Source organism: Cervus canadensis, chromosome 15 (assembly GCF_019320065.1).
Source record: "Cervus canadensis isolate Bull #8, Minnesota chromosome 15, ASM1932006v1, whole genome shotgun sequence".
Lineage (NCBI taxonomy): Eukaryota > Metazoa > Chordata > Mammalia > Artiodactyla > Cervidae > Cervus > Cervus canadensis.
Window position 1 is genome coordinate 2,663,605 of NC_057400.1, and position 22,024 is coordinate 2,685,628.

The window sequence follows — 22,024 nt, forward strand, 5'->3', positions numbered from 1 at the left end:
CTGTTATATAAATAGCATAGGTTCTGATTAATAGACAGCATTGTTATAACATACACCTTAGATTCTCTGTCATCAAAAAGTCTACAAATGACAAATATTGGAGAGGATGTGAAGAAAAGGGAACCCTCCTGTGCTGTCGTGGGAACATAAACTGATGTAGCCACGATGGAAAACAGTACGGAGGTTCCTTAAAAAGTTAAAAATAGAGCTACCATGTGATCCATCAGTCCCACTCCTAGGAATCAGTTTAGTTCAGTCACTCAGTCATGTCCGACTCTTTGAGACGCCATGGACTGCAGCACGCCAGGCCTCCCTGTCCATCACCAACTCCCGGAGTCCACCCAAACCCATGTCCATCAAGTTGGTGATGCCATCCAACCATCTCATCCTCTGTGGTCCCCTTTTCCTCCTGCCCTCAATCTTTCCCAGCATCAGGGTCTTTTCCAATGAGTCAACTCTTTGCATGAGGTGGCCAAAGTACTGGAGTTTCAGCTTCAGCATCAGTCCTTCGAATGAACACCCAGGGCTGATCTCCTTTAGGATGGACTGGTTGGATCTCCTTGCAGTCCAAGGGACTCTCAAGAGTCTTCTCCAACACCACAGTTCAAAAGCATCAATTCTTCAGTGCTCAGCTTTCTTTATGGTCCAACTCTCACATTCATGCATGACCACTGGAAAAACCATAGCCTTGACCAGATGGACCTTTGTTGGCAAAGTAATGTCTCTGCTTTTTAATGTGCTGTCTAGGTCAGTCATAAGTTTTCTTCCAAGGAACAAACATCATCTAATTTCATGACTTCAGTCAGCATCTGCAGTGATTTTGGAGCCCAAAATAGTAAAGTCTGTCACCGTTTCCATTGTTTCCCCATCTACTTGCCATGAAGTGATGGGACCGGATGCCATGATCTTAGTTTCCTAGGAATGTATCTGGAGAAAACCATGCTTCAGAAAGATACATTCACCCCAATGTTCACTGCAGCACTATCCACAATAGCCAAGGCATGAAGGCAACATAAATGTTCATTTTGTGATACATATATGCAGTGAATATTACTCAGCCATAAAAAAGATTGAAATAATATTATTTATAGCAACATGAATGAGCCTAGGGATTATCATACTAACTGAGGTATATTAGAAAGACAAAGACAAATACCTTATGATAGCACTTACACGTGGAATCTAAACTATGATGCGATAGAACTTATTTACAAATCAGAAACAGACTCACAGACCTAGAAAACAAACTTGTGGTTACCAATAGGGAAAGGAGGAAAAGGGATAAATTGGGAATTTGGGATTAATATATACACCACTAAATATAAAATAAATAAATAACAAAGACCTACTGTATAGCACTTAGAATTATAGTCCATATCCTGTAACAAACCATAATGGAAAAGGATATGAAAATGATATGTTATAACTGAGTCACATTGCTATACACCAGCAAGTAACACAAAGTTGTAAATCACCTATGACTTCAATTTAAAAAATAGACCTCAGATTCAGATATCTTATTTAGCAGTAATGATGCTCATATTGCTTCTGGCAACTGAAGTTAAGAGTTTTCACTTTCCAGGTTTTTCCAACTACTTAGTGGTGAAGTGGCGATTACGACACAGGCTCCTTTCTCTCCGCCCAGCCTTGACGGGGAGTCTTCAAGGCCGGACAGCTCCAGTTGCTTGAGAGACATCCCCAACACCTAACTCTCCTGAGTCAGGGCAGCCAGTGTAATGTCATCGTTATGGCCAGTCTGTCTTCTCTTATATTCTCATGAGCAAACTGGCTGCATCCTCTGGAAGGGGTTTGGCTTATCTGAAACAGAGGTTGCCTCACAGCAATATTTCAAGGTGTTTTTTTCCCCTAGGAAATACTTTTCACAAGGTACCAACAAATTTAAGAATTTCTAGAAGAAATCTGTTTCAACTTAATAAATTAAGCAACATCATTGGATTTCTCTTATAAATGTTGACATTCACTTTAATGCTACTATGCTGTGATTCTATACAGATCCTCTACACTGGAGACCATGGATAAGTAGAGATTGACCCGAAAATAAATGCTAAATCAGGCAACTGGGTGAATTTTAGAATCCCCTCTCAGACCATTAGAAGTCAAGTATTTGGGGAATTACTGAAACTTGATTTTGTGTTTTTGTGTTGTCTTCAAGTTCAAAAAAGACCTCTTTAAGATGATTTCAACATTATGTGTATTTTTTGTGTTTTCAATCACTTAAATGATGTTGTCAAAGGAGAGTAATTGATAGTCATAGATTTCTAGTTGTCAGCAACTTAAAAAACAAAAACAAAGACTACCTACCTGATATATTGCATTCTGAGTCAAACAGTGACAAATTCTCTTTTGAAATTAATGAATAGCATAGCTTATCAAAAGTATACTAAAGAAAGATTAAGATCAAAAGAGGACATCTTTCTTATAGTTCATAACAGTGATGGGGGGGAAAAAAAAGTCAGCTTCTAAGTTTTCAGTCATTTAACTCCACCTCCACTGTTCTAGTATATATGCACTGTTGATTGACATTGTCTCCTAGCAGGGTTTCCAACCATCTGTCCAGCAGCCATCCACTACAGACAGATCTAGGCTATGGAGTAACTTCAGAGCTGCCTTCAGAGTAACGGCTCTAATATAGTTGTTCTCAGACATTAGGGTGCATCAGAGTCTCCTAGAGGAGAGACATTTAAAAAATGAATGATTGAGTCCCTCTTTCCTGAGTTTTGGATGAGACTTGGGTATTTCCATTTCTAACAAATTTCCAGGGGATACTAATTGGACTGGCCCCTGAAACAAACAATCAGAATGACTCCTCTAAAACACAAGTCTGGCCATCTCACTACTCTGCAAAAAGTCATCCTCTTCCTTTCCCCCCATAACATAGGTCTTGTGACTCATCATCAGGTGGGTCTTCCCTAATTCTTATGTTTTAGCTCTCACTAACCTCCTGTTTCAAGTGAGGTGTTGATAAATGTTCAAAATTTGGCTGTTCAGGGTGCAACACACACACACACACACACACACACACATCTCTGTACATGCTTGTGTATGCGGGCGCACAAATGCATTCAGATATTATGTTATTTTACTGATATAAGTGATGTGCAGAATTTACAAATAATAATAAAATATACAATAAATCATATTATAAATTCTATAAACCAACTGATTTTTATAGACTGCTTTTGTTGATTTTTCACTGAACTCTTTTATCCATAATCACATACAGTCTCTGTCACATATGCTTTTTTTTCCCTTAATTTTTTAAACAACACTTGACAGGCTGAAGGCAACAGGCTTCAAGCCAAACTTGCCCTGCAAGATGTAGTTTTTCCAATCTCTGGTCTAGAGAATCAACAAAGAAATATATCAACCCCTGATTTATCAGACTTGCCACAACCTATGGTACAAATATTCCCACCATGATGAATTTCAAACTATCAAAGAGATGTCACTCAACTTGGAGTTGGGAAGCGAGGCACTGTAGCAATCAAATAGACTGTATCTCTACCACACAGATACAGCAGAAGTAAATAACCTCAAATACATATAGATAGATGGAGAGAGATATATTAATTAGGAATAAATGAATTTAGTATCTTTTAAAAATGCTTTGATGGATTATAAGTTTATATAACTGAATTTTTCATAATGACTGCATGATGCCTTTTAAGTTTCTGAGTCACCACCATATTTGCCAAGGCATTTTCTCCAGGCTCACAGCTCAGACTCTCTCCATGGGCTCCTTCATGGTCAGCTACCTGGACTTAGATGGAGGTGAGAAGATGCTCCAGGCCCCACATCTTCTCACCTGCTCATTCGCTGACTGATTTTCTCACTGATCCTGAGCAAGGAGCTCAAGGGTCTGAAGCGACAGAAAGCTCACCTCGTAGTCGATGTCCAGGGCATCCGCCTCGCCCCTGGTGCGGAAGCGCTGGGTGTGCCTGTCCACGGTGAAGTTCACGAGCTTGCCAGCTCGCTCCAGGAGGACGGAGTGCCAATGCTGGTCATCCAGGAGGCTCCCCAGCGTGGCCGAGGGCGCGCTGCTGCTGGGACGAGGCTTGCTGTCATCTGTGAACAGGAAGAGAGGATGGCGTCTGTACCCAGGGCAGCCTGCAGTGCTGTAAACAGAATATTCCTCAAGCGAGGCCAACTCTCTTTATCCAAAGTAAAGGATGATTCTCTCTCTACAAACCCAGAACTGTCCTGGGCTTGGGATGGAATACCAACTTCCCCCACAGATCCCAGGACCAAGTTCTCCATCAACTGACATCTACACTCCCTTTTAGACATCAAAGAACATGTTTCTAGGTCTGGTGCAATTACATAATAAGAGAAATCAGATCTGGATAGCTGTATGAATAATATTGAAAATAGAACTCATCACATTTAGTAAGAATGCGTATTCTTTGCACTTGACTGGCTCTTGAAAGGAGAAAGTGAATCTTGGGTTGTACTTTAGCAGAAGAGTGAATGCTGGATAAGTAGAGGGAAGACAGCGGGCCCACTGAGTTAGGTAAATATGTAGGCAAAGGCAATGGAGAGGAAATGATCATTTTAGCTGCAATTTTCAAATACCTACTCTATCGAGGGCATTTAAGTACAGACTGTATAATCTCCAAGTTTGATGCTCTAAGGCAAAATGATTATCTGCATTTAGCAAATTATGAAGCTGAGGTCTGGTGAGGTTAAGCATTCCTAGGCAGAGATGTAGCCAAGGTTCAAATTCAGATCCAGTCAGATTTTTGACTCTGATCGTGGCATGGGTCATGTGTTGATTCAGCCCGAGCTGAGTTTGGAACACACCTCTTGGGAGGACGTGAGAGGAACATTTTTCAACCAAGCGCCTCTGGTTCCCCTTCTCTTCATCTCACCTCCAGTTTTATGGTGTTCCTGCCTGTATCCTTCTGTCAAAAAGATTAGAGCTTTACTTTTTTTCTTTCCTACAGAATGGCTCAGACTTAGCAAAATGAACAGTTCAATGCAACTAATTTTACTTATATGTAAACCTTCCAATTTTTCAGTGTTTTATGTATTCAGTACCCTTAGTAACTGAGAGCTAAATGTCTCTCTTGTCTCTCCTAAAATGTGTTTTATAGAACAGCTGCAGCAGTCTGCTCCACAGCGTGGCATTCAGGGGGCAGAAGCTGCCATTTCCCCCGTGGGTTGCTCACACCCACCTCCATTATGGTCCCGAGTCACTGCTTCCTGCACGAAATAACACTGCTGCTTCCTATGGGGGTGGGGGGGACGGTATCCAACCGATTGCAGTTGAAAAAGAAGTGCTGATGAGTTCATAGCTGACTTTAATTGATTTGCTCAATGACACATTGATTTGTTCCACATCTTCTGAGTCCTTACAATGTGTCAAATCATGCAGATACATTATTAGATCTTTTACTTTTTCCTCCTCCTCCCTCCATCCCTTCCTTCCTTCCTCCCTCTCTTCCTTTCCTTCTTCCATCCACCCACAAAATGGTATTGATTTGTCGCAGGAGATAAAGAGTTAAAAGTCACACTTCCCTCTCTGAAGGTTTTAACGTGGAGACACAATAAGGGAGTGGATAAGAAGGGTGCTGCTTGTATTAACAGCAGTTAAGGCAAGGGACCAAGAAAACGAAGGGTAGGAAGCTGTGGATGTCGCATTATAGAGAGCGGCCAGGCCTGAAAGTCGGCCAGAACAAGGAGCATTGTTGCCTAACCAGGAAAAGCAGCTGCCAAGACCAGGGGTCCAGAAGAGCCCCATGGAGGGATTCCGTGCAGCAGAGTGCCATGACCATGTGGGCTGGCTGACACCACCTAGGACCAGTTGCCAGTGTGAGCCAATTCACAGCTTGTGTTTTACCTTTTAGAAATGGGAGCCACTGGCGAGTTAATAAGTCAGGGATTACTGGCTCAAACTAACATTTTAGGAAGGTTGTTTTGGCAGCGGTATGGGGATTTGATTAGCAGGCAAGGCTGGCAGGGAAACTGGCAGTCATGTGGGTGGAGGATGAGGGGCACAGATGAAGAGAGCCCAAGAAGGGGGGATCTCCAGGCGGTGAGAGGCTGCTGGCATGTGGGGGCCTAGAACGTCATTTGGATACTGGAGTGGACATAACAGAAGAGACTCACTGGGAAATGACTTCTAGGAGGTTTGCTCCAGCAAGCGACGAGAAGCGCTACCAGTCAAAACAGAACAAAAAATACTTGTGTTCGCCTCTCTCCCCCTCCCTCTCCTACACACACACACACACACACACACACACACACACGAGTCAACTTTTATTTATAAAATAAAACATGCCCAAGGACTAATGACTGGTTGAAGGAGACTTACCGTGTCTTATAAACTATTAGTTCTAAGTTAATATACTCAAATAAATTTAATATTAGAGCCTTCACTTTAAATTTGATATGCCCTTCCCTTTTCCTTCAAAGGTTAAAAAGGCATTTAAGAATTTACTAATATGTCAAAAACATTAAACATTTGAAACTGTAAAACCAATGAAAGTCACAAAAAGAAAAAGTAAAGGAATCATATCTTTTCCTCCTACTTATTTGTTATTATATGTTGTTTGGGTGGGTTTTAGTGATATTTTGATTTTTTTATAAAGAAAAACAAGCATTAAAATTAAATACTTTGATATTTTCTACACTATTATTCCTGCTTCAAAAGATGAATTTGATTATGAAGAGGTCAAACTGACTGCAATTTTAGTTTTTATTCATTTTCTTTTCTTTATATATTTTAGAGCATAAATATTTTTTATATTAAGAAACAATACTAAACTTCATTAAAAGCATAATCCTTGACCTGCATGGCTAACTATATGACTGATGTGTGAATTATTGAATATCTCCTGCATTACAAGTATGTTTTTAATTTAAAAAATCACAGACATGAACATATTTTAGCCTCTCCATAAATCATTTTATGTTAACAAACAGAAATCTTTGTTTTGTTTTAATCATTGTCATACCCAACTATTTTGCAACCCCATGGGCTGGAGGTGTACAGGTTTCCTCTGTCCATAGGGTTTCCCAGGCAAGAATACATGTATTGAAACAAATTGAGTGGAAATCAGTCCACTTTAACAGTTGGATGAACAGGAAATTCTGCTATTCATCAAGTAGAGTGTTTCAAAATATATCTATATGAGGTGTTACTATGAAGAAAAAAGGTTAGTCCTAGAAATGTTTCCATTTTACCTAGAAAAGTTCATTATTAGAAATTAAGAAAAAAACTTCATTCTCAAAAGATTATCAAACTCTTCATTCTATAACATATACTTCAAGTCATATCTCAGTGGCAATTATGGTCCAACTACAAGTTTTAACTAGTTTCCAATTTATTAAGGCAAGATAAAAACACCTGTGGGTAATTGTGGGGTACACAAAGATGATAAAACTCCACAGATGGTGTCTTTTAGGCCAGAAACACATTGGGAAAAAAATTTAAAAAAAGATTTACTTATTAAATTAAAACTTGTTTTCATGTAGTTTGACATAGTTAAAATGAAACTATATAAATATTATCCAAAACCATAAAGCATATGAAAAATTTTATAGGAAGTTTGAAATATCTGCAAAATGTTTCTAATTTGCTCTTCTCCTCCTCCCCTACCCCATCCTAACATACTAGAGATAAGCATATCAAATTCTTCACCCTTGGAACTAGGCTTTTTCTGGATCCTTAGCATGTTTATTGTTGTGTTTTCACTTCAAAATCTCCTTTGATTAAATCACCTTGCTTGGTCTTAACAGTTTAAATATGGATGGCAGTTTATCTTTCACAATCTGCAGACTGCATATAACTTGAGCAAATGGGAACAAAAACTTTTTTAAGATTGTATTTCGACAAAAAGTCACTCTTGGAAAGATTTTGTTGTTGATGAGATAGAGGGCCATTCGCATGGAGGTCCCCAATGCCTGCATCCACCTGATCTTTAGGATTAACTTTCTCACATTTAGTTGTTCAGACCATCAATGTTGGTATTCGCTTGTATTTTTAAGTTCCTTTTCTGTTAAAGTGAGGTAAGCATTTTACATGGGTTGTTCTTGTTATTCCTGAACACAGCCTTACAAAAAGCTTCACCTCAATGAAGCCACAGGATCTACCCAAGGTCACAAAGAATTAAGGTTACACACAGAGCTATGACTCCAAAGCTAAATATTCTTACTACTTACTCCTATTGGAAAAACTGATACCTTCATTCCTTATGTTCCAGCCATCTGCCTCCCACCATACACACACGTGAGTTTGTATAGCTTAGTAATAATACCAGGAAAGGGATTTGATGGCTCGGGAAGCAGAGAGTTGTGGAAAAGGAAAATGCAGCAACCCAAAGAGGGAAGGACATGATGCAGACAGGGAAGGCAAATTTCACCTCTCTAGTTTATCCAGGATTATACAGACCCCTATTTAGCAAAATTCAGGGCTGACGAATGTTCTCAAGTACTCAAACGAAGTCTTCTGAAGAAAATAAAAACTAACAGGAAGCCATGTGATTACAGTGAACTTGACCCTCAAATCAGAGCAAATCCTTGTGTATCACTAAAGAAATGTAATTCATGTCCTTAGTTCTTAGAAAAAAATTTCTAAATTTTATTCAATAAAACACTCTCTAGATTTAGGGGTCATTGCTCAATCTGACTCCTAAGTTACATCTATCTTTTGTGACTTCGTTATCTTAAAAAATATGGTTTCGATGATAAATCAGTTCAGTTCAGTCGTTCAGTCATGTCCGACTCTTTGTGACCCCATGAATCGCAGCACGCCAGGCCACCCTGTCCATCACCAACTCCCGGAGTTCACCCAAACCCATGTGTGTCGAGTCGGTGATGCCATCAGCCATCTCATCCTCTGTCGTCTCTTTCTCCTCCTGCCCCCAATCCCTCCCAGCATCAGGGTCTTTTCCAATGAGTCGATGATACACAGCTATCTATTTTTGGTTAATACTACAAAGTTAGAAAGTCAATCACAATAATTGTTTTACCAGGCTGGGACCTCCTTGAAAATCAGAACTGGTGAATTCAAACTTTTAACTCCCGTTGCTTAGCTTAATGTACTTCCTCAATGGACTCCTGTACGTGAATGACACAATTTACATAAAATGTGGTGCCAATTGCCACACTCACACTTTGTCTGAAGTTCCTGTCTTTCTTTCCTCTTCATGATAAAATCTCCAGCTAATTGAAGTTGGATCCAAGAAGACTTTCTGGACTCCTCTATCCCACCCCGGTCTCTCCATTCTCAAAATTTTAACACGTGAACAGCAACTTCTTAATATTCAATACCTACTAGTTTCATGAAAGTTTATAACATTTTAATGATTAATGTCCGGACCTTGTGTTTGAATTGGAGAGGGTTCTAACCTTGGGTCCACAGTTATGCAACTACATGATCTCTGTGACCCAGGGCAACCAACTGGGTATCACTGATGGTCAAAATGCTTGAATTTGAAAAAGCTAAAGTAAACATTCACTGGACTCCCTAGAGTAGGTGCAGAGTATTCAGTGATATCCAAGATACCTCTGTGAGTTGGTTATGCAGTCAGAGGCTTTGCCTTTGAACCTATTCTTGGCTCCCTCAAGGACAGCATGCTCCACACATCTTTATACTATTTCAGGGTTCTCACTTTCCTGTGACTGCCTTATTGCACAATCTGCTCAGTTCAAAAGCACTGGACTCTTGTAAGGATGAATGGTCTGCATGTGCGATTGATGTTTTGTTTAGTTCTTACCACAATTCCCCAGCCATGTGATGCCTCTGCTCTTTGATTCTACCACCTGCATGTACGAGTTTGTGCTGTTGCAATTCTACAGAGGGCAAACTGCCACAGGTGATCTGAATGAGATGTGCAAAGAGTGGAAAGAGGAATCTCTATTAACTTCCTTTTGGACTGACAGAAGAGATTTCTTTCCCATTAGTAGCTCTAGAAAAATCATTGTTGTACGCTAAGAGAACAGTCAAAGGGGAAGGCCTAGTTTGACTGCAGCATTGAAATGGTCTTTCAAGTCCGTTGCCACAGACGTAACTAAGTAATATGAATCAGAATATCAGCAAAGAACATCACTTGTGAGGAACCACAGCACACCATGCATCTCCAAAGGGCCTCCTTTGTAGCTGTCCATGGTACTGAATCACTCATTCAGCCTAAAAAACTGAATTGTAAAGTCACAAATTAGAAAAGGAACATAGTTGGAGAACTGTCCCTACAGGGAACACTGCTGTTAAGAGAGAAACTCCCTCCTTCCCTGGCCTAACACCATTTTTAGCCCATTAACTTGAATTCTTATATTCTTCCTCTTTCTCTTCATTTCTCTCTCTGTCTTGATTCATTTCTTTAAGAAAAGAAAAAAAAAAAAAAAAACCTTGATCATGGATAGTATAAACTCTTTCTATTTTGAAGGTTGTGTGGCAACTTGGAAGGAACATTAATTTTATATAATATGTAAAATTTTTATATAAATAGCTAAGGAAAAAACACTTGGAAAATACACCAAAATTAATAGAAGGATGACAGGGTTGTAGAATTTTGAGTGACTTTTTCCCTCTTACTTATAATTCTTTTTCTTCAAGTTTTCTAAAACTGACATATATTTTATAATCTGAAAATAAGTTTAAAAGGCAGTAAATATGACTGGATTTTAATTGTGACTACGCTAATCACTAGCTGCATCATTCGAACAGCTGACATATATTCCTCCAGCTTAATATTCCATATGGGTAACTTGGGGCTAATGCTTATGTACCTAGTGGGCTGCTTTGAGGACCGGATAGGACACTGCACTCTGTGGAGATCACAGGGGGAGAGTCGCTCAGGCTTAGGGTGAGCAGGCCAATGAGAGAATGTGCATCGCGTCAGGCTCTGAGAGGTGAGGTGAAAACGTCTTTTCCCGACAACTCGCTTGGCCTGGAGCACCCACTGCAGCTGGCTGTTCTGGTTTCCAGAACCCAGCCACGAGCAAGTGTCATCTTGCCTTGTGTCACCTAAGTTACAGATTTTCTCTCACGGGCAAATCAAAAGCTATTACCATTCCCCCTTCCCCCTTAACTCACTGCTCCCAAAGATTCGCTGGCTGTGACAGAGATATACAGAGCTAACACACTAATATATCTCAGTGTCTCTCTAGAGAAGGAACACAAAAAGCTGCGCTATTTAATAAGTATGCTGTGTAACTGTTTAAAGGAGCTAAGGACAGGAAATACTCAGTCATGGTAAACTTAAGGAGACGAATAAAATCCAAAAGCAGAAGAAAAATGCCAAACGTTGTGGAATACAGACTAAACATATTTTCACTACCGAATAATTCACCACATGAAATTTCCCATTATCACCAACACCGTTAGGGATTGGGCTGGTTGGAAATCTGGAAGAGAATTGTTCTGTCTTCTTTATATCACAGCAGGAGAGGGTCTTCTTCATCTTAATCGACCCACTTCTTTCCAGAAAGACCAGCAAACTACAGGATGTGGAACATTCAGATACTGTTAGTTAAATAATGAGTAATATGAAGAGTTTCACTGTGTTTATTTACTGACACAGAAAATTCTCAGGTGGCATTAGTGGTTAAGAATCCACCTGCCAATGCAGGAGAAGTAAGAGATGAAAGCTCTATTCCTAGGTTGACAAGAGCCCCTAAAGTAGGAAACGGCACCCCACTCCAGTATTCTTGCCTGGAAAATTCCAGGGGCAGAGAAGCCTGGCAGGCTATAGCCCGTGAGGCCACAAAGAGGTGTACATGCCTGAGCAGGGCAGATTGGATCACAGAAAATTCATTTTGAATATTTTTAATTTTCACATTCATGCCCTGCTAGGTAGTTATTAATAATACCCCAGGTTAGAAATAAGTAAATTGAGGCTTGGAAGTTATGAACTTTCCGCCAAAATAAATAGCTGGCCCCTGTCTGCAGGTAAAATCTGTCACACAATCACACCTTTTCCTCTCCCTCCTGCTCACCGTGACCGAAACTGTGGTACCTCACTGCGTTATGCTTGTTGGGGCAGAGTTTCGGGGGAAATGGCAATAACTTTATCCACTACCCGCAATGCTCTGTGAACGACTCGTTACTGGGTGTTAGGGAGGAAGTCACTCCATCCATTCTCCTTTCATGAAAATTGAACACCAGTTAATCGACTGATATGTTTCTGCTAAATGTGCCCATCTTTCATAGACTTCACTGATAAATTCCTTTAGGTATGTGGACAAAACTGATTAGGCTACTAGCGAATCCTCTTTAGCTCTCCTCTTGGTGAGACTCTAAAGATGCCTTTGCTGTGTATTTAGTTTAGCGCATTAGAAATCAATTTAACGAACTAAACTTGGGATCCTGAGGTTCTCCTTGCTAGCACTGCCATGGAGGCAGTGGATATGCTCATGGAGGCTAAGGAGATGCTCAGAAATGCCTCAAAATAAATATCTCCTTTGCTTGGTTTTGGGGATGAGTTCACAATATTCTGCATTCTTATGCTAATTAGTAAAAAACTTATTACTAAAAATAATTAGTAAAAGACAAAAAATTATCTGTGATATTTCTAGGCTTTCAACTTAAGCCTACAAACTGAATTCTGCTATGACTTTCTTTCTTTACTATTTGATCAGAAATACTCGGCAATCGGTGATAATCATCTTCCACAAGTATACTCTCCTTCCCCTATCTCCACACCTTCCCCTATCGCTAATAAATGTGCAATGGGAGGCAGAAACTCATGCTTACAGGAGTGGCCTCTTCCTTTTTCATCTCCCTAACACTTTCTCCTGGTCCCTTCTCTGCAGTAGAGCCTCTTGGTTTGCCTTTGCGAATCTGGGAGTTCTACTCCCTGCCTTCTGCACTTGGCCTGTACTTCCTTACAAAGCACCTTTCACATGAAGGAGGCTGACTGTCTCTTAGTTGACTACCAAGCAGTCACTACCAGTAGTGAGGCAGGAACGATGGATTCCAACCCACCGCAGGAGGCCTGAGTCCTAAACATATAGAAAATAGGAGGGCGTTCTGTGCTAAATTTGCTGGCATTTGGCAAATATAGGACTCACCCTAGCACAGCCTGGACACTTGAAAAAAAAAGACAAAACAGAGTTTCCTTTAATAAGACATGAGAAGGCCCAGAAACTTAGATGCCACGCACATGACCCCTTGTTCCCTCACAAAACAAACAAAAATTAAAATGTATCTTCTCCATTTTCCCCCAGGAACTTAACTTTCATAAGGGTATAATAGATGGTGAGCAAACCTTATTATATTGTAATATATGTGCTGTGTGTGTGTTCAAACTTACTCAAGCTAGTTTGTTACTTAAATTAACCTGTATCTCTCCCTACCTACCAAAGTTACCTTGTTTAAAGCATGCTATTTATGGCTTATAAACATTTAAAAACGTGGATTTTTCTTCTCCAGTTTGGATAAGGAAAATACATTGCTTCGACGGTGACACAGCAACGTCTAGCTGATACACTAGGAGGATAACCTGCTTCAGAAGGAGTTCCCTGCAGCCCAGCATGGCCAGGGACGGGGCAAAGCTTGACCTACCCAAGTTGAGGTGCAGGGCGAGCCTCCCTCTCTGGAGCTCCAGGGTGATGTGGTCTCCCCGTTGTCCTTCTCCATGGAAGAGGACCCCATCTCCTTGCATGCTCTTGAACTTCAGGGAAATCACATCTTTGAGAGTACTCATCAGCTTCTGATTGAACCTGTAGAGCAGGGAGCTTCGGCCATCAAAATCAGCAACGTCGGATTCTAGGCACGAAGAGAGAGAGGAAGGGAAATCAGTGCACATCCTCAGAATGTTCCCCCTCTTTCCTGTCTTAGCTGTTGTTCAACTAACTGAAATGTTCCTGACATCTATAGGGTACTGACTCAGGGGAACCATATAGACCAGACCCAGTGTAACTAGACTCAGGGGAAATATTCATTTGCAAGCAACCATCACACACTCAGAGTGAACTGATCATCAGCCTAGAAGTAAAACCTCTCATTAGTGATAGTCAGCTTTTGCTTGAGGGGACAAGATGCAAATACAAGTCAGGCTCTATTGTGTCAGATGCCTGGTTGTAATAGTCTCTCATGATTTATCCTCCTTATTAACTTGCTTCTGATAGTTGGAGTCATTTTCTCCCTTCCTCCCCAGCTCAAGGTCAGAGATGAAAAATATAGTTCACTGTTTCAACCCTGACTGAACAGTACAGTTTCCCTAGACCTGTGTTGAGAAGGAATCTGAGTTTTTACTTTAGGTTCCTTAAGTTTCTTTTAGGTTTATGGTTTCCAGTAGTCATGTATGGATGTGAAAGTTGGACTATAAAGAAAGCTGAGCGCCGAAGAATTGATGCTTTTGAACTGTGGTTTTGGAGAAGACTCTTGAGAGTCCCTTGGACTGCAAGGAGAACAAACTAGCCCATCCTAAAGGAAATCAGTCCTGAATATTCATTGAAAGGACTGATGCTGTAGCTGAAACTCCAATACTTTGGCCACCTGATGTGGCCAAAGAAGAAATAATACATTGGAAAAGACCCTGATGCTGGGAAACATTGAAGGCAGGAGGAGAAGGAGATGACAGAGGATGAGATGGATGCCATCACTGACTTGATGGACATGCGTCTGAGCAAGCTCCGGGAGTTGGTGATGGACAGGGAAGCCTGGCGTGCTGCAGTCCATGGGGTTGCAAAGAGTTGGACACAACTGAGCGACTGAACTGAACTAAACTTAGGTTCACTGGAAAATAATATTCAGTAAAAGCAGATTTACTATTTGAACAGAGAGGGTAAATATCTCGCATCCTTATCATGCCTGCCTTATCTTATGCCGATGATATATACCATTTTAGTTTTCATATAAAAAATGAATATTCATTTTTATGAAAGCAAAAAGGGAAGTCCTGGTAATTATGATTGAGATAAGTTTTTTTTTTTCTTTTTTTTTTAATTTTTTATTAGTTGGAGGCTAATTACGTCACAACATTTCAGTGGGTTTTGTCATACATTGACATGAATCAGCCATGGAGTTACATGTATTCCCCATCCTGATCCCCCCTCCCACCTCCCTCTCCCCCCGATTCCTCTGGGTCTTCCCAGTGCACCAGGCCCGAGCACTTGTCTCATGCATCCCACCTGGGCTGGTGATCTGTTTCACTATAGATAATATGCATGCTGTTCTCTGGAAACATCTCACCCTCACCTTCTCCCACAGAGTCCAAAAGTCTGTTCTGTACATCTGTGTCTCTTTTTCTGTTTTGCATATAGGGTTATCGTTACCATCTTTCTAAATTCCATATATATGTGTTAGTATGCTGTAATGTTCTTTATCTTTCTGGCTTACTTCATTCTGTATAATGGGCTCCAGTTTCATCCATCTCATTAGAACTGATTCAAATGAATTCTTTTTAATGGCTGAGTAATATTCCATGGTGTATATGTACCACAGCTTCCTTATCCATTATAAGAGATAAGTTTATGAGATAAGTTTATTCAGATATGAATAAACATATCTGAAAATTATATGTCAAAAAGTTAATAGGAATTTTCTTTTCATTTTTTATTGATGCATAATTGACCTACAACATTATATTAGCTTCAAGTGTACAACCCAATGATTAGATATTTATATATATTTCAAAATCAGCACCACAAAAAGTATATTTAACATTTGTCACCATACATAGTTACAGAATTTTTTTCTTGTGATGAGAACTTTTAAGAACTACTCTCTAAGCAACTTTCAAATATGAGGAGTCTACCTCACCAAAGAATATATAAAGATGGCAAAATAAGCATCTGAAAAGATGTTCCACATCACATGTGACCTGAGAAATGAAAATTGAAATAATGAGGTACTGTTAACTGTACGCCTATTAGAATGGCCTAACCCTGGAATGCTGATACCACCAAAGGCTGAGGAGGAGGGTGTGGAGCAATAGGCCGTCTCCTTCATTGAGAGTGGGGACGCAGAACGGTACAGCCACTGTGGAAGGCAGCTGGGCAGTTTATTCCAAAACTAATGTACCCTACCTATACCATCTAGCAATCTAACTCTGTGGTATTTACTCAAAAGAGTTGAAAACTTGTGTCCACACAAACACCTGCACACAGATGTTTAGAGAAGCTTCACTTATGATTGCCAAATCTTATAAACAAGCAAAATACACTTCACCAGGTGAATGGATAACCAAACTGTGGTACATTGAGACAATGGAATATTGCACAGTACTGAAAAGAAATGAACTGTCAAGCCATGAAAAGAAAGAAACAAACAAAATCCTTAAATGCATATTACTTAATGAAAAGATGTCAATCTGAAAATGCTACTCTATGAGTCCAGCTGCATGACATTCTAGGAAAAGCAAATCTATGGGACACGAAAAAGGCCAGCAGAGGCCTGGGGTTGATCAGAGGAAAGATGAACTGGCAGAGCACAGAGGATTTCCAGGACAGTGAAAATACTGATACTGAAATGATAAGATGCATGCTATTATATGCGACTCTAAACTTAGAGAATGTACAACACCAGCAATGAACTGTTGCAGAAGTCGGACCATCAAGAAACTCGGAGAGTTGGAGAAAGCATGCTCATTACTGCAGTGCGCCCAGAGGAGTTAACACTTCCAGCTCTGAGCCCAGAACAAAGGAGTTAGAGAATTTTCATAGACAGCACGGGACACCAGACTTTAGTGGACAGTGCTGACTGTTAACAGGCTAGTTCAAAGCAGGGGTCTCGTGCACATGGGCACAGCGGTGAGGACACAGTAGGGGATTGCCTGACCTTTACACACACGTGGCTAAGCAGGATTACAAGGGCTGGGTAATTGACAAGGGTGAGTGATGTAAGTTTCAGCTCAGTAGCCCCAGGACCCATCTTCTGCCCTTGTGGCTGGCCCATAGTATTGGATATGCATTCAGGAGGCCATTGTCATCTTTCCAGTCTCCAATCTGTAGAGACCCGAGCTTTTTGGTGGGGCCTCTGTCTTTATAAACTGGGACTCCCAACGATTCACCGTGGTCTACGGGAAGTAGGAAAAGGGAGGGACGGATAGTCTCCAATACCATGCCCCCCGCCAGTTGGCTGGCAAAATGGAATATGCGTTAGTCCCACAAATCCAGTATAATTCTTCAGGAGCAGGTCAATGTCCTTCCATGGACAAGTCATCCCATCAGGTCTTTAAATCAGGGAAGCTTGCTAGAGGGTGAGGATTAGGCTCTGTATAGTTTGGGCTTTCCCACGTGACTTTGCAAGGAGCTAGCTGAGTTACAGAAGCAGAATGAGCATGAGGTTACCTCTAGCTGGGTGAAAGTTTTCAAATTTTCCTCTTCAGAACCATGATGCAAAATGTGGACATTGGGTGATTGTCATTTGTCAGTGTAGGCTCATCAGCTGTGATAAACGCACCACTCTGATGGGGACACAGTGATGGGGGCGGGGACTTGAGTTTGGGAGAGCCAGGGGTATGCTGGAAGGCTCTATACCTTCCTCTGTACTTCGTTTAATTCTGCTGTGAATGTAAACTGCTCTAAAAGTAGCCTCTAAAATAATTAATAGTGATTTCTTTGGAGGTGTTGTTATAGGCATTTTTGTATTATTTTTCTATTCTTTCATCATATAAACTTTTACAAAAAATATTTTATTACTTTTGTAATAGGAGAATATTAAGGATATTTAATTATAATTTAAAACAGATCCATTATATACCATCTTATGTGGGTGGGATGGTGGTGAATGGGTGTATGAAGGGGGTAAAATTATTCTTATTTGCAATTAACTACTTGAGAAAACTCAATTTTTTTTATTATTCACCAAGCAATTAAAATCCTCACCTTGAGCATACACAGTGATAAATTAAGTTTTTTGTGTGTGTGTGTTTTTTTTTTTTTTTTGACCAAGGAGCTAGAAATATCCTTTGGAAAGCTGAAGTTTTGAAATAAAAGTAAAAATGAAATCATACTTTTCTGGTAATTAATTTTAAAATACAATTTCATAATTTATTCCTATGGAATAAAGTGGTTCTAACCAAGGTTGCTAATACATCTGAGACCCAAAAATGAAATAGTCCAGAGACAGAGGGATTTTCACCAATCCCAAACTTTCTCAGACCCTCTCCCCCATCACCCCATCAATGCATCTACCTCTGTCCTCTGAAATCAGTCTTCACCAAAACCAAGTGGAGACTACGGACAGCAAGCTGGTATCAGTCATAGAATAATGAAGATCATAATGTAGATAAGAGCATGGATGTTAAACTGTGATGTCTGTGGCTTAACTGGGTCATGTTGGCAGCTCTGTATCTTGAAGACTTGATATCCTCATCTATAAAATGGGGTAATTGCATCCTTCAGGGAAGACTGCTGTGAGCATCAGATGTGCTTATCCATATAAAGTGATAATGCATACAAAGGGACGCCTTCATGTCTGGCATGTCACTTGTGTTAAATCCTTGAGAGGGATTAGGAGCATTAACAGTGTTTCGGATACGCGGAGAACCTCGTTTTCCTCCCCAGCCTACTCTTGAGGCTGACACCCCACGATCTCCCCTACAATAATGCTTTTCACTTTCTGATTCAATGGTTTACTGCCCAGGGGACGCAAGCTGGCCCCGTTTCCTGTTCGGCCACACTTTAATCTCGCCTTGAAACTCTTTGTGTGCAGGCCTGCAGCTGTGTCTTCCTGCTCTGTTCCAAAGCCTCCCCCGGGCTCTGCACCAGAGTCTGGGTTGGGTACTGAGTCCTTAGGAGTCTAGTGCTGAGTGAGGGAACACGGCGCATACACCTACTGGGCCATGACAGTAATACGGACGCCGTGAGCTAACACAGAAGGGCACGCCCCCTGCTATGGGAACAGTACAAAGTTCAAACATTGTAGATGACTGTGAGAGTGGGGTGATTTCTGACATGAATAAGCATGCAATCTGAGTTACTACTGAAAAGATACGCCTTGATCAAGTCATCTCAGAGAAATTTGGAAAATTTTCAAGAAGACATGCTCAAGTGGTTTATTAAGATTCCAGGAACAACCAGAAGGAAGGAGGTGCTGCCCTTCCCCACCCCTCACCCCTGCTTCCCAGCCATCACACACGTCTTGTTGCCTGGAGGCCAAAACAGCTTGGAAGGGGGCCCAACAGTGATGGTAGGAATATTACTGAGGGGAGAAGACTCTTCCTTTCTCCACTCCATGGCACTATCTCCTCTTTCCCAATCCATCTGATCATTCATGACCTGCAATGCAGTCCCTCACATGTCTAGCTAATCTAGGGACCTTATCAATGCTATAAGTGGTGATGACATAGGTTACTTCTAAGAAAATATATCTTCATGTTGCCATGAGATCTTAAGGAAACTGAATTGATCAATAAGGCAGGAAAAAAAGAAAATATTGTTGAAGTCTCACAGACCTAGATTTCAAATCTGGTTTTGCTATTTACTAGCTGGGGGACTTCAGACAAGTTTCTTGACTTCTCCGAGCTTCACGGCCCTATCTTTACAGTAGATCTAAGAGAACCTTACTCTAAAAGCCTCTACAAGAATTATATAAATCATTCCTGGAAATGAAGAGTCACTCAATATTTCACTTCCTAATTCCTTCATTAATCCCAAACCATTGATGCAGTGGTAAAGACCTGAAGCATGATGTGATGATGGTGTGAGGAGCGTGGTATGAAGGAAATCTGAGAGTGGAGTTTAGTGTGCCTCACACTGCATTGAGCAGACACTTGTCCAAGCCTTCATCACTATCCATATTCTCACAATAGCCTTATAACTGCCCTGCTGGACTCAACCTCTGCAACCTCCCTCTGAACCATTCTGTCATGTTCCTATCCCCTTTGCTAAAGCCCTTCAGTAAACCCCCTTTGTGCGAATTCTACCTGTCTCTATCCTCCTCTCCCCTCATCCACTACTTCTCTGCACTACCCTCACCCTACTCCAAGTCCGTGTGTGTGTGTGATATGCATTACATCACATATAGACATTATATCACATTATAGACATATGTGATATGTCTGTATTGAAGGACATAGGAACGTGTATAGAACACACACTGAGTCCTGTAATGCTCTAAATGATTTCTGTGCTTAAATTTATTTCATCCTATCAGCCACCTATTGTAATGGGGAAGAACAAATCTGACTCCCTGTTAGATTTGCTTCTTTTACCTTTGCATTCTAGTGCTTTTAAGAATCTTGCCTATAGCCTGACATATCCAGCATAGCCCATTTTTAAGACCCAAGCCTTTAAGGGTATAACGTCTTTCCATTCATACAGAGATAAAGAGTTGTAGGACAGAGAATAACATTTGTCTTGTCGGAGATTTAAAGGAACATTTTGACCTGACCAACTGGACAGCTTCAAGAACAAGGATCTGACAAAGTTTGCAACAATGAACCCCACCTCTCCCTCACCTCGCCTTTTAAAATGCTTTACTTCAACGTTTCATGGAATTGGGAGGTTTCTGGGCACAAGCCACCCATCTCCTTGCATGTCCCTGAAACACATCTTTCTCTGCTCCAGACTTCGTCATTTCAGTTTGTTTGACCTCACTGTGCATTAGGCACTTGAACTTGTGTTCAGTAACACTAAGAGGAACACATTATTTTTATTTTTATTTTCCTTCATTTATTTTTATTAGTTGGAGGCTAATCACTTTACAATACCGCAGTGGGTCTTGTCATACATTGACATGGCTCTCAGCACACTCAGAGTAAGCCTAAGTCCCTTTGGGTTGGTTGGATTCCTCTCTCTTTGATAATTCACCTCCCAACCAGACTTTGACACCTTTGTTTCCAGATGTGTTTACTCTACAGCTCTCCAGGAGGACAGTCAATCCCTTGGGAAGAGGGTTCAGATGTGTATAGATCACCTCATTAATTACATGGGAACTGATTTAGGGACCTACTGCAGTACCTATGCCTGAGGACAATGCGGTCAGTTGTCCCCTGACTTCCTCTCCTGGGGTCTGCCCCCATCCTACAAGAGCCAGGCTACCCATTCACACGCAAAGACTTTGTTTCTCTGGAGGCACTCAGTCAGGATTCCTGAGTTCCTCACAGATGCTCTTGATAACAAAGACGAGAGGCCGCTGTTAGAGAGCTCAGAAGTGTGACAGGTTTTCTCTGAGCACCACTGAAGGCCAACGAGAGGAACACGTCGCCAGTCCCAGGGAGCTCAGACCTTTGCAATACCCCGAGCCTTTGCAGCACTATTCAATCACATGCAAGTGCACCAGCCATGTCACAGATGGAGAAATCGCATTTAAAAAAATGTGTTTAAGAAGGATTAGAGATTTCTCCCACTGGAAAGTTAGTAATTCCTCCAGACACAGGAATGTTAAGCATTCAGATCCCCAAGTTCACTTGGCTACCACGGATTCAACATATTAACAAAAAGGACCCATCTTTTTACAGTGTTGTGTTTAAGAAAAGCAGTTCTATCACACACTGGACTTTCCTGAACAGACACTGTGGTGACCGCCTGCCCGAATGTTCCCCTTTGGTGTTAATTTGCAGCAGGAGGTCTGGTTGTGAAGATCTATGTCTTCATTCATGTTTTGCACATGTCTTGAAGCAAGATGCTCTTTAACAATATGAAAAAAAAAACAGGAAAAAATGAAGAAAGCGTTGAAAGATGCATAAAGGTTAGAGAAGGATCCTACTGGCAGAGGAAGTGTGTGATCACCTCAGAGCATAGTTTTAAGAGCACTGAGAAAATAACTGACAAAACTAAATATATCCTCTGCATTCTCTATCACAGCTTGTCTAAGCCACTCGTACGGATTTCTTCATTTGGATTAAGCAATCCATTCTCCAGGGGCAAAAGAAACTAATTAGCATATTTTGCCTAATTTAATGTTCTTCTTAACAGCCTTGGGAGGTTCGTATTTTTCCCCATTTGTAAAAAGGAGACGCCAAAGCTTGGGAAGATTACATACCCTGCCGCAAGGCACACACGCAGTGAGTTGTCTGACATGGAAGCCCTAAATGGTTCCTCATTAGAAAATGGGAGAAAAGCATTGAAACAAGTATACTATCAAGGGTGAAACAGATCACCAGTCCAG

General features: G+C 40.9%; 1 protein-coding gene across 1 annotated transcript in view; it reads right to left on the bottom strand.

Annotated features, from left to right (window-relative positions):
• The window catches only part of CNTNAP5 (contactin associated protein family member 5), a 995,095-nt gene that overhangs the window by 513,809 nt on the left and 459,262 nt on the right, over window positions 1-22,024 (bottom strand). Inside the window, exons 5-6 of the mRNA XM_043488200.1 lie at window positions 13,529-13,732; window positions 3,902-4,086 (exon numbers count right to left, since the gene is read on the bottom strand). Coding sequence (XP_043344135.1) covers window positions 3,902-4,086; window positions 13,529-13,732 — 389 coding nt within the window. The remainder of the gene's footprint in view (window positions 1-3,901; window positions 4,087-13,528; window positions 13,733-22,024) is intronic.